Source organism: Tamandua tetradactyla, chromosome 1, assembly GCF_023851605.1.
Source record: "Tamandua tetradactyla isolate mTamTet1 chromosome 1, mTamTet1.pri, whole genome shotgun sequence".
Taxonomy (NCBI): Eukaryota; Metazoa; Chordata; class Mammalia; order Pilosa; family Myrmecophagidae; genus Tamandua; species Tamandua tetradactyla.
The window spans coordinates 31628753-31641576 of record NC_135327.1 but is presented as its reverse complement, the minus strand read 5'-3'; the positions used below and the strand labels follow the sequence as shown (position 1 = coordinate 31641576).

The 12824-nt window shown below is 39.6% G+C and overlaps 1 protein-coding gene across 5 annotated transcripts in view; it reads right to left on the bottom strand.

Moving 5' to 3' along the window:
* BCAS1 (brain enriched myelin associated protein 1) overlaps positions 1-12824 on the bottom strand; it is a 114307-nt gene that overhangs the window by 24415 nt on the left and 77068 nt on the right. For 3 of the 5 annotated variants that reach the window (XM_077113597.1, XM_077113606.1, XM_077113614.1), the window contains 2 exons: positions 8252-8293; positions 917-1090 (listed from right to left, as the gene is read on the bottom strand). The exons of 1 other annotated variant lie outside the window; for it this stretch is intronic. In XM_077113597.1, the coding sequence (XP_076969712.1) occupies positions 917-1090; positions 8252-8293 (216 nt within the window). The remainder of the gene's footprint in view (positions 1-916; positions 1091-8251; positions 8294-12824) is intronic. One more of the 5 variants, XM_077113622.1, reaches the window with a different exon arrangement.

Sequence of the window (12824 nt, the reverse complement as noted above, 5' to 3'; positions counted from 1 at the left end):
GGGTTGGGTTTTGTGGACTAGAATGAATTCCTTAACAGGGTGAGCCTGTGAAATTTAGAGAGTAGCTTTCTCAAAGGATTAACCCCCCCAATATTCTGGAAATAAAGGCTCAGTGTAATGAAATCCTTGTTTTTCATTAAAAGAGAATTAAACCAATGACCTTTTACATGTTTTTTTTTGTTTTTGTTTTCCAACTGATTTGGGTTTTGTTGTGCTACATTTTTTAGGTTCTTGGATGTTTGGATAATAAATGTACTTGACTTACATGGGCACTGGAAGATGTCTGCTCACATTCTATCCCTTCTATACAAATTAAAAATGAGACAATTTTACCAGCGAAGTTATACATATTCACCAGTAGAAAATTCTTTGGTCATTTTCCTATTTGAATGACCTACAACTCAGCTTCGTTCAAATTTGTGTCACTCACATTTCACCTTCAAACTTTTACTATGTCAGCCTATAAATTGGACTATTACTGAATCCTTTAAAGATACCATATTTTCTAATGTCAATAAATGTATCTTCAAAGGAAACTTCTTATTATTACCAGAATAAAAAGTGCAGTATCATTTATTGTAAATAGAAGGAAACTTTAAAATTAACTATAATTACAAGGAAACAATATTAACCTCTAGGTGGATACTGCTGTTTGCCAAAATCCAGGAGTCAAGGTTGGCTCTCTCTTTGTTAAAAAGGGAAATTAGCAAGGGTTAAAGAATATTAGCACAAACTGAGATGTTCTCTGTGATCGATCGAATCAGAAGGACAAAAGGAAACTTTCTCACTACATTATTCATATGCCATATGTACCACCTACAATTTAGTCTCCTACCACTTGTGACCTGGGCCCTTTACTCTGGGAAGGCCTCGTCCAGGTATTCCACTTTTGCTGGTCTGGAAGCGAGTGGCTTACCATTTGTCTGAAAAACGACATGAGGGAGGGTCTCGGTGGTTTGCTTCCTTCTCTTTTGAGTTTTTCTTCTGTGGGTTCAGGTGTAGCATCTCCTTCTTCATTGAGATCCACTGTTTGTAAGGCTGATTCTACATCCTCGGACTTTGTAATTTCTACTGGTGATTCACACACCACCTGGATTTATTTTGCCAGGTAATAAGACAGTGAAACAAACAAACAAAAACTCCCCATCCCAGGTTTTATAAAGTGGAATTATGGATGTCCCCTGGTCTACTAGAAGCCATGGGTTTGCATCTATGACAATTTCCACACAGGCCCATCCACAGGAAGTAATGCTCACTTTGGATATACTCCCTAACAGCCAACTTCTGAACAACTGCCAAATAGGCTGATTTGGAAGAGGCCAAACTCCTTCCTCATGAAGGTACCAGGCTTAGAGAGGAGGTCCCAGACTTTTGGGGGACCTGCCCTTTGGAACGTGCCCAGTACTTTTTACAAATGCCTAGCTCTTTAGGCTGCCACTAAGGTGAACTGCATCTGACCTGGGTAGCAATCAGAAATAATTATTTCATTATGCGCTCATCCTCAGAGACAGTGATCAAGTTACCTTCCATGCCGCGTTTCTAGCTCCTCTGCAATTATGGATAAACCATCTCATTTGCAAAATGGATAGCATAAAAGCCACTCAATTTTAATAGCCTTGACTTACTCATGAATTAATTTCCTGCCCCAACTCAGTCCAGTCATTTGCCATTGCTCTTTGACCGAGGTTCACGTTTTAAAAAGAAAAATTAGCTTAAATTATGGAAAATTATGGCTAAGTTGTTCACCATCTACATCATGCAACCTGGTGAACCCAACATCCTGGGAAGTGTCTGTGGGGAAAGGGTAGCCAGCAGTGGGGGTTTAGATGGAAGGTCCGATTCAGCCTCAGTCTGATTCCAAGTTTTGTGTCTTTGCATTGCCTCCTTAATTTCTGCATTTGCTTTGGCCCCTGGAACAGGACAGAGTTAAATGGCCTGAAGAGGGACTTATGTTTTTTGTTGTTGTTGCATTCTCAGGTAGGATTTGGCAAAGGACTGCAGTGGGCCAAGTCCAGCCCCCAGGCTAAGCACGGTTTTTATATTTTAAAGGTTATAAAAAAGAAGACAAGAAGGAGGAGAAGCAGGAGGAAAATATGTGAACATATAGCCTGCAAAGCCTAAAATATTTACTCTCTGGCCCTTTACAGAAAGTTGCTGACCCCTGCCTCAGAGAAAAGCACTATGCAGACAAAGGCATCTTGGCATTTCCTTGCTGGTGCCAGACCTCAGAGCCTTGGTCTTCCGGTCAGGGAGAGGGACAGGAACTTAGTTATTTCCAAAACTTTTCATGCTTATGGAAAAATCATCTTCCATGATATTGAATATACCTTTGGTTTGCAAATTACCCAAATGATCTGATTTGGGGGAAACCCTTTATCCCTGCATTGTCACCTGAAGCAGACAGTTGCCCACCAACCCATCAGCATGCAGGACCACCTAAAATAAGGCAACTAATTCACAGCAACCATCCCTACCTTATCATTCTTTAAGATACTAACATGACTTCTAGTATTTTCCCTTTGTAGATAAGGACCTAGGTTGGGGAGTCAAAAACTCCAAGCTCCCCAGGGGACAAGGCACATGATATCAGCTTGGACTGACCAGATACATGACAAAAAGGAGTGGTGGGGACTATGCCTTCAGATGGGACTAATGCCCCATCTATAGACATTAAAAGAGTTAAGTCATTGGGCTGGTCAAACAAAATATGTTTGTGAGTAGACTTCTGCTGCTGGGCTGCCAGTTTTTGACTCGGGCCCTTTTTTAGGAAACCAGGCTGGACTAAAATAAGAGATGGAATTGGGCATCAAAAATGGATATGGCTTTCTACATCCATATCTGATTCAATTCAGTTGTGTTTCTGCAAAATAAGCCTCAAGCCACAAGAACCCTGGGGTAAGTCTGACATGGAGGCTCTGGAGCCAGCTGGCTTGGCTCTAAATCTCAACTCCATCCCTCATAAGTACTCTAATACAAGATCACTTTCTCAGTTTCTGTGCCTTCATTTTCTTATTTCTCAGTGGGGTTAGTACACACTTCAGAAGGTTGTTCTGAGGATTAAATGAGACAATACATGCAAAGTTCTTAGAACAGCACCTGGCACATAATAGGCACACAGTTAATACTAATCGTTGTTATTCACATTATTATTATAGCTATTTATTCCACAGGCATACAGAGGTCCACTGTTTAGATACAATTGCATTAATAACTACTTACTATGCACAGCACTGGGCAAGGTACTTTTTATAAATTACCTAAAAAATTAGTTATAAATACAGCTCAGGTAGATAACTTCTACAGAAGAAGAATCTGAGTGGTTGGATGACTTGGCTAAAGTCATACCACAGGTAAGTAGCCATTTCAATAAGGAAGGAATCGCTTGTCAGTGACTCAATATCTAATAGTGACTTAACTAATAAAGACATGGAACAAAAAGTATGAAAGTAGGAAGTTCTGGGATTGTTATGATGGTCCTCAATATCTCCAAGAACCCTGAAATTTTCTATCCTTTGGCTCTGCCACCCTTGACATGCTGGATTTTCATTCTCTTCTTTGTTACGTCATGGTCATAAAATGGCTGCTACAGTTCCAGGCATCATATGCTCAATCCAATCATTTAAGAGAAGTTGGTAGTAAAACATTTGCTTCAAATGAACTTCTGTATTGTGATTCCCCTATCTCTGGGGGCTTCTGTTTTTTCATTGGCCAGAACTAGGTCACATTCTCACCTTAATCACCAACTAATGGTTGTTGAAGAGAATCGTATTATCGGTTTAGACCAATCAAATCAGATATTTTGGGTCTGTGGTAGTTACTGACCTTGCCTGAGATCAGTGGAAGACAGATGGAGGCGTGGGCAATGGCTGTTAGGTAGGTAACCAACAGAGTCTGACTCAATGACCCTGGATTCAGACCTATCCTGTTTTTAAAGCAGCAGGTTCTTTCTGTGCATGCAAAGGTCTGAGGGGAGAATTGCTCATGCAATAAAATGATCAGAATGCATGACATTAACTTCGTAAGTCGGCATCATTTGAATGCTATGATTTCCTTCCTGGGCCTTTCCACATGTCAAGAGGTGTCAACTTATAAATGCTTGGCCACTAGTCCATTCTCCAAAACACAATTAGTAGGCCAAAGAATGAGATTTAGAGAGGCTCACATTAGCTTTGAAGTGAGGCCAAGAAGTAGACTTTCAGCAGCCAAGGAAAATCTACTGGTGTCCAGTATGGAAACTCAGAATGATTTGGGTTAAGTGATGATCTGATGTGCATATACAGATATAAGACTATGATTTGCATTTGAATCATTTTCTCATTTCCTTTCAGGCCAGAGCTTTGGAAAAAGTCAGTATTTGCTAAGAATATATTATTGCATCCACACATTTTAATTTTGGGTATGATGGACATGATATGAATCAGATTTGTGCTGTATTTTAGAATTAAATCTCTATTTGTTTTCAACAGGGTATGTGGTATACATTGCAGAAAGATGGCTGATACATTTAATGAAGGCAATACAAACTTCAGCAAAGGATTTCAATTTTTGCCTCAAATTTTATATCATACTTCCTTTTGGAATTTGGTTTAAATGATTTCTATTAGAATTGTGAGTTTTGGAAACTTATTCATAGAAAAATAGATGTCTTTCTCTTAAACTTCACCCACAACATAATGATGATGATATTAAAGGTTTTTATTTTAGCATCTCTTTCAGATTCTTTATGATTGGAATTATAACACGTTACTTGGTTACAAAGAATTTGAAGAGATTTTTTTTTCTACCCAGGAACTATTCTCCCTCCTTGTTACAATTTTGCTTTGGGGTTCCATGGTCCCAAGCTTTAAGGTTGTGCAATTTGGATAAAGCCCATTGGACAGGTCTAAGCCAATCAACATGACGTAGTTCCTTGGGTGTATTGGTTCAAGAATGGGGGTATGTGGCAGAATCTATCATTTTCCCAATTACTCACTCTGTCTTTCTGCAGAAGAATTTTTTATCTATGCTCACTACAGAGGGGCTTTCTTTGGTGTATTGAGTGGTAGCAGATGCAGCACAAACCAAGACTGAGTTGAGCCTTAGGAGCCACTGCAGGGTCCCATGACACTCTTTTGCCTCTGACACAAGAACCTCTGTTCTTATCCAAGGGGCTGCTTCTTTAGCTTAGACCTCAGGAGGAAGAGGCCACGTGGAGAAGCCACAGATCACCTACAGCTGCCATGCAGCATGAGCAAGAGCAAAAAAAGAAATTGTTACTGTCTAAACCACTGAGATTTGGGGCTTCATTGATACTGCAACAGAAGCTGGTGAAAGCTGATTTATAGAGCATGTGAACCCACTGAGTTAATGAAAGAGAACAAATTCCAGGACATATAGGGTTGCCACTGGAAGAAGCTCTCCTTTACCATGAACTAGTTTGTGGTGTTTGAAAGTGAAAATGTAACCAGAGCAGGGAGATGGAACCAAGGCAGAGCTTTACTCAAAACCAATTCTACTTTTTCAGGAGGGGAGTGGATATATCCCCCCCACTTTTTTAAATCCAGGTTGAGTTGGGCTTCTTTCACTTGGAACTGAGAAGTTACTAAGAAAAACAAACAACAGAAGTAACTGTCTCCTTGAACTTACAGGTCCTTGGGAAGAGAAGATTTCTTTCTATTAGTTAGAAAATTAACTCAATTAACCAAGGGCCCGGACTTTCTCAGCTCACAAGGGCAGGTGTCAATAATTTCAGGAGTTATAGATTCTATTTTTGATAGGAGGGAAGTCCATTTTAGGAGAAACACTAGGCTTCCACAGGCTTCAAAAGCTTTATTTTGCCTTGCATGGAAAACTATGAGAAATGTTGCCATCTTTCTGTTCTTTGTTTTGAAAAGTACAGGTAGGTCTTGCTTTGGTTGATAGGTGTGTTTTAAAAGTTGCAGGTGGAGAAAATTTTTTAAATAATCATATTTTAGCCAGAAAAACACATAAGTCAAAGGACTCTTATAATATGGTTATTCAACCTAACCATCCTATTTTGAAGGTTTAGAGTACTACACATTGCTTTGATTAAAGCTATATCTGTTATTTAGGAGGAGAAAATTAAATCTGTTTTACATACCTCTCAATCTTTTTGGGCAAGAGTCAGTTGTGAGGTATGTAATTTCATAAGGAAATACAATCATTGATCAGAAGGAAGTACTCATTCATAATGTTACATCTCCTACTCACTAACAATTACCACAGGGGTTGGCAAACTTTTTCTGCAAAAGGTTCTACTGGATGTCTGGTCTCTGTAGCAACTACTTAACTTTGCTGATGGTAAAAGCAGCCACAGCCAACATATAAAGGGATGAGTGTGGCTGTGTTCCAGAAGAACTTTATTATGGACACTGAAATTTGAATTTTATATAATTTTCAGGTGTCATGAAATATTCTTCTATTTTTTTTCAATCATTGAAAATGTAAAAACACAATCTCAGTTCTCAAGTCATACAAAAATATATGGTGGGCCGGATTTGGCCCATGAGTTTGCCGACCCCTGAACTACTTTCTAGGTTTCGGGCATGGAATTAAGCATGTTGCATGCATTATCTCATTTAATTCTCAAAGCCACTCCAAGGGGCAGGTAATATTATTAACACTTTTTATGAGGGAAGTAAACTGAAGCTCAAGGGTGGCACAGCCTGGAGGTGATGGGATAAAAATTACATTTTAGCCTCATTCCATACAAGTGCAAAGCCGTTAGAAGCTGAAATATCAAAACCTAAAAATAGAAACATCATTTGTGGGACTAAGCAATTTAAAGCAATTATTATAATGCTTCTTTGAAAATACTTCACTTTCTCCAATATCTCTGTTAACTTTTGTATTATCTTTTGGTGTCACTAATTTAACTTTTAATTCATGCTTATATTTCTGCTTTAACTTTCACACTGCAAAATGAAAACCCTCTTTTTTTTTTTTTTTGCCTGGTAGAGATCAGCTCTGCATTTAGCATGTGAGCCACAGGAGACATGGGGTTCCTTTGATGGGAAGGAAGTTTCTCTTAAAAAAGGTCTCAGGACCTTAAGTCTAATTAATACTCTAGATTTAACTTTTTAATCAAAAGTTCATAGGCAGAAGACTTATGAGTTCATTCTTGCAGATTGCTGATATAACTAGAGACTTTGACTTTCTAGAAGTTAGCCAATAAATTCCTGAGAACTTTCTGGAATAATGAGAAACCTGTGTTTGCAGAGCTACTAAGTTTGGCTAAAAAAAAAAGAGAGAGAGGGAGGAAGGAAGGAAAGAAGGAAGGAAGGAGGGAAAACAACTGCAGCAACAACAACAACAAAAGATTTCAAAGATCTTTCTCCTAACAAGTATCATAACAAGAGGCAGCCATTCTAATTTTCATTCCATATCACTGATAACATTTCTGGAACATATTTGGATTTCCAACATCTGTTCAGTTTCAGTAATGAAATAAAAATGAAAACGCCAGCCCTATGCATGGCAAGTAAACAAGAAACAAAGAGAAAGAGCCAAAACATGTTTTGCTTTAACAAAATGATAATGAATGGTTTCTATCTTAAGGATCTGTGAATTCACATAGCACCATTTATAACATTTTCCAAAGACCGCACTTTTTTCAGAGCAGAGAGCTGCTGTTTTGGGTCTGAAACTCACAAGGCCAATTTACTAATTTCCCTCGAAAGGTTTTTGGAAGGATATATTTTTGTAGGATTTCACGTGGGACCCGTTCCCTCAGACACAAACAAACTCTCTTGAAAATTTTGATGATTGCTCAGGGTTAAAGGCCAAAAAGAAAGTGAGATTCTGCCTCGTTTATTGCAGCAAGATGCTCTCATGCTTGAGTCAACTGTCTGCACTGGGTACCACCCAAAGTTAGTAGAGAATCAGGATTGCCATGGAAATAAAGGTGAAAGAGGACTCCAAGGAGAATGAAGCAGAGAGTGCAGCACCACTGTCTCTTCAAGATGTGCAAAGCTGTTGTTATGTTTAGCAGACTCTTTCAACCCCTAAATGATAATAAATTAGACAAATCAGTGCTTTGAATTTGCATTTATTTTGCATTGACTCCATGGGATTTGCAAGTATTTGTCCAATGTTATTCCACAGTGTTCCCTTATCATGTGAAAGGATGAAAGAGTCCATAACAGATGAATAAAACTTGGATCATGCAAGGACATAGGACCCCGAACCCAGAAGATGAGAGTGGCCGGACATTCCGAAAATGAGAGTGGAATGATTCTATCGTTTAACTTACATTCTCCTCTGCACCTGTGGGGACTGAATCCTCTTTAATTGACTAAAAGGAAGATAAAAACAAGAGTCAGGATGTTACCAAAAAAGTGAATGTTTAGTTGGGCTACCATGCCCCCTGGTGCAATTCATTGGCATTTTTTTTTTTTTTTTATGTATTCTACGTTCCAAAAAGAGGTTAAGTAAGGCTTTCAAAATTGTAAACAACAGAGCTAGATAATATAAATTAAATTATGTATTTCAAATGCAAGAAGGGAGCAATAAACACACAAATGCCATGGAATCAGGAGAAGAGTCCCAACATAAAGCACAAGCCACAAACTCTTGGTTGAAGGTCAGCCACATGCTTGCTTTTACATTTTCTAGTAGCCGCTGAAAAGAGCCAAATATGATCGCTCACTCGGTACATAGTAACTGTTAGGTGAAAACAAATGAGCTGTTCAGGAAAAATCTCATAATAAGGCCAGAGAAAGTCATCCCATAGTCCTCACAGAGCAAGCAGGACTCTGTAATTTAATAAACAGAGCCCTCGGTCTTATCCTGACCACATGGCACAGTGGCCAGCATAGAGGCAGCGTCTTCTGCCAGCCCTCAAGATGGGCCAAAGTTAAATTTGGTTAAAACTCTTTTATGGAAGGCCAGAGATTTGGGGTCCAGCACATTTGACTTCAAACTCTATTACTCCCAGGTCTAATTCTGGCATATACAGGCCTGCCTCAAATAGGAGATGAGTTAACCCACTTCTTCCAAAGGTCAATGCCAGGATCAGTTAGCCAAGCTCCAATTTGGGAGGTCATCTTTGTATCTCTTCTTCAGTGGTTCTTGATCTTTGGGGGGATGGGAATATTCTGGATCATTCTAACACTCTTTGACTCTCCTCCTCCCAAAATGAACATAAAGTATTTTGCCAGTAATTTCAGAGGGTTCTCAGACCCTCTAACTCAACTCTTCTGTATTCTAAGAACTCTTCCTCATATCCATTTTGCTATCAAGCCCTGCCCTTTATTTTCTTTTTCCTTTACAACATCCAGTGGGAAGAGAGGAAGGGAACTGACATTTATAAGTATATCTTCTGCACTAGGCAGTAAATGGGATATACATTATCCCATTTAAAGTGCCCCAAATGGAAAATATGATCGCCATGTACACAGTAAGAAATAGAATTGCAGAGAGGTTAAGTTAGTTATTCTAGGTGAATAGCCAGAAAGTGGTGAAAATGGTTCCAAGAACCAACTTTTCCCCTCTGCCTTGACTTCAAGCATCAGAAACACATTTTCGGGGACTGTGAGAGCTCCTTTGCCCACTCGATGAGGACTTTATTTATTTTCCTTCTTCCCCATTGAAGCTTCTCTAGGCACACAAATGTCCCTGAAAATGATTGTGGATATCCAGGAAGATTTGATTGCCAGGAAATTCTAGTGCATGCCAAAGGAATTTGCAAGTAATGCAGTTTTCTTGGAGCCACATGCCTTCTCCCTGAGACAAGTTGGATGTTATTTAATACTAGGAACAGGTAAAGAATCCAACAATATTTTAAAACCCAGACCTCCTCCAACTTGAACCACAAAAGTTTTCAGAGTCAATATACTGTCTATATTAGACCGAGAAAATCCTCCCACTCCATATTGGATGTAATGAAACTAGGTGTGTCTTTGGTTTCCTGTGTCTGGAAAGTTTCTGGCCACTGATTGCTCATTATATTTCAGAGGAAAGTAGGAACCTGGTATAGGTGATACTAAGGAACAGAAAGAGCTGCTTCCGAACACTGATGTTTCCTTGGTCTTCATTATGGTTTCAGCCTTCCAGATCTTTCTGATATTTTCAGAAATTGGCATTATGAACATACTCAGTTCCAAAGGAATTGCTGTTTCATATTTTCCAAAATCTTACTACCCAGCAAAACATTACTTTCAGAATTAGTTCAGTTGAGCATTTCTCAAACCTCAGTAATTTAACCTACATACCATCTTCATGATTCTTGCCCTCTCCATGTACTTACTTGATATATATTGTTAAATTGATTATCTTTTTGCTTAACTAAATATATTTAAGAAAATGTTACCATTACAGTGAATGTAAAACCAGCAACCCTGCTGCAAATAACAGTTATGCATTAAACAAACAACACCAAATAAAACAAAAAACACTGTTGTTAAATTCTAATTATTTTTAAGTCTTTGTTAAAAAGGGGGATCAGCACATGTTAGAATAGTGATAAGTGCCTATTAATACCAACAAGAAACTTTTAAATGTAACTGGAGGAATTGGAGTGGAATAGGAAAAGGAGAGAACTCTGCGCTATGGAACTCATTAAATGTTGTTTAGTGCTGTGCCAAGAACCACCCTAAATCATTTTGCACATTTTGGTACATTTTCTTACTGGCCTATGGGTACAGCCTTCATGTTAGCAGTAGCTGGAATGTCTAGGTAGTATAAGGATCCAAAAATGGGCGAGAGGCTAGGATCCTGTTTCTATTTAGTGTTTGGCACGTGTGAGAGAAAACCTGTTCAGAATACAAGACTCGAATATCATGGGCTGGAGCCAGATTCAAATTTACCACTGTAGCTATGGAAACTTGGGCAAGTTAATCACACCTATCTCAGCCTCAGATCATTTAGCATTTTAGTTTCCCAGCTGCTAAAACAGATACCGTACACTGGGTTGGCTCAAACAATGGGAATTTATTGGCTCATGGTTTTGAGGCTATAAGGACAAAACTGAGGTGTTAGCAGGGAGATGCCTTCTCCCTGAAGACAGCAGAGTACTGGGGCTGGCCGCTGGCAAACTTTGGTCCTTGGCTTTTTTTGTCACATGGCAGTGTTATGCTGGTTTGAAAGTGTTGCGTACCCCACAAAAGCCATGTCCTTTAATCTTGATTCAACATTGTACAGTGGAAACCTCTGACTGGATTGTTTTCATGGAGATTGACCCACTCAACTGTGGGTGCAACTTTTTATTTATTTTTATTTTTATTCATTTTTTGGGTGCAACTTTTTGATTAGACCGAGATGTGACTCTGTCCATTCAAGGTGGGTTTTGATCAGTTTACTGGAGTGCTTTAAAAGATAACTTGCTTCAGAGTCCCCAGATAGGTATTTGGAAATGCTTGGAAGGCCAACAGAGAGTGCAAATGCCCAGATACAGAGGTTTGGAGAAGCAGAGCCCAGCAGATGTTGCCAGGTGCCTTCCCATGAGATACTAAAAAGACAGAACCCAGAATTGCGCCATAGAGGAGCTAAGTGAAGCCCACAGATGCTTAGAGAGGAAACCACTGGCATCAGATGCTGGAAGCAACTGAACTGGTAGCAAGGACCAGCAGATGCCAGTCACGTGCCTTCCCACGTGACTGACATTAGCCTTCCCTGAGTTAAGGTATCTTTCTCGGGATGCCGTAGGTTGAACATTTTTACAGCCTAAGAACTGTAATCTTGTAACTTAATAATTTTGCTTTTTAAAAGCCATTCCATTTCTGGTATTTTGCATTCCAGCAGCATTAGCAAACCAATATAAACAACTTCCCTCTTCTGGGTGCCATCAACTTCCAGCTTCTGACCATTCCCTGTAGTTTCTTTTCTGTGTCCAATTTCCTTTGCTTATAAGGACTTCAGCTATGTTGGATTAAGGCCCACCATCATTCAGTTTGGACACATCTTAACATCTTCAAAGGTCCTATTTACAAATGGGTTCACACACAAGGACCAGGGATTGGGATCTGGACATGTTTTTTGTGGAGGAGATGATTCACTTCCCAGGATTTGTGCAAACAATGACTACAAGACCATCTATTAACCCTGGGATTGCTTTAAACAATAAAAATAAAGCATGTGAAGGGAAAGTCCTGGCTGAAGCACAGCTGAGATTACCCCAGGTCTGGTGGCAGGAGTCAGCCACACATTCCTCCTGGTATTTATATGGAGACTGTTTCCTGGGAGTTGAAGATGAGGAAGGTGAGGAAGGAGTAACTTGAACCATGTTTATAATTAGGGTCTGGGCAACTGCAGGCTTTCCCAGAAGTGAGAGTATATAGGGTGGAACAGAAATAACACTTCAAGAAATGGACACCAGAGAAAGATTTCACCAATGGTAATGACTTCAAGGGAACCAGCTACCTCCACGGTCCATGTAGAAGAGTTGTTCTGCATGGGGTGCTGGCGGTGGGTAGAGGAGCTCAGCCTGGCTCAGCTTCCTGTGAATGGGCTCACTCCAGAGACGAGTGTTCTTAAATGATGTCACTCTGGGGTCCAAGGCCTTGCAGTGGAATTCTCCTCCCCAATATAAGCATATCAAAAAGAAGGGAATTTTTCTCCCATTTACTTTGCAAGTAGGCTTGTGAGGACTGAAAGGGCTGATGATGATGTGAATTGGGTCTTCTTGATGGCTCTGGTGGTAGTGGGGCTCAGCGGCGATCATGCAGGAAAGATATATGGCAGCCTGGACTTGTCCATGATTACCTTTCTCCATTAGATTCTTAGAAACTATTTGGGTGGAATGATTGGGGGCATAGAATTTATTTATGTCCATCAGTCTATGAAAATTGCTGGCATTTATTTTATGTATCTAAAACACTTAGCATAGT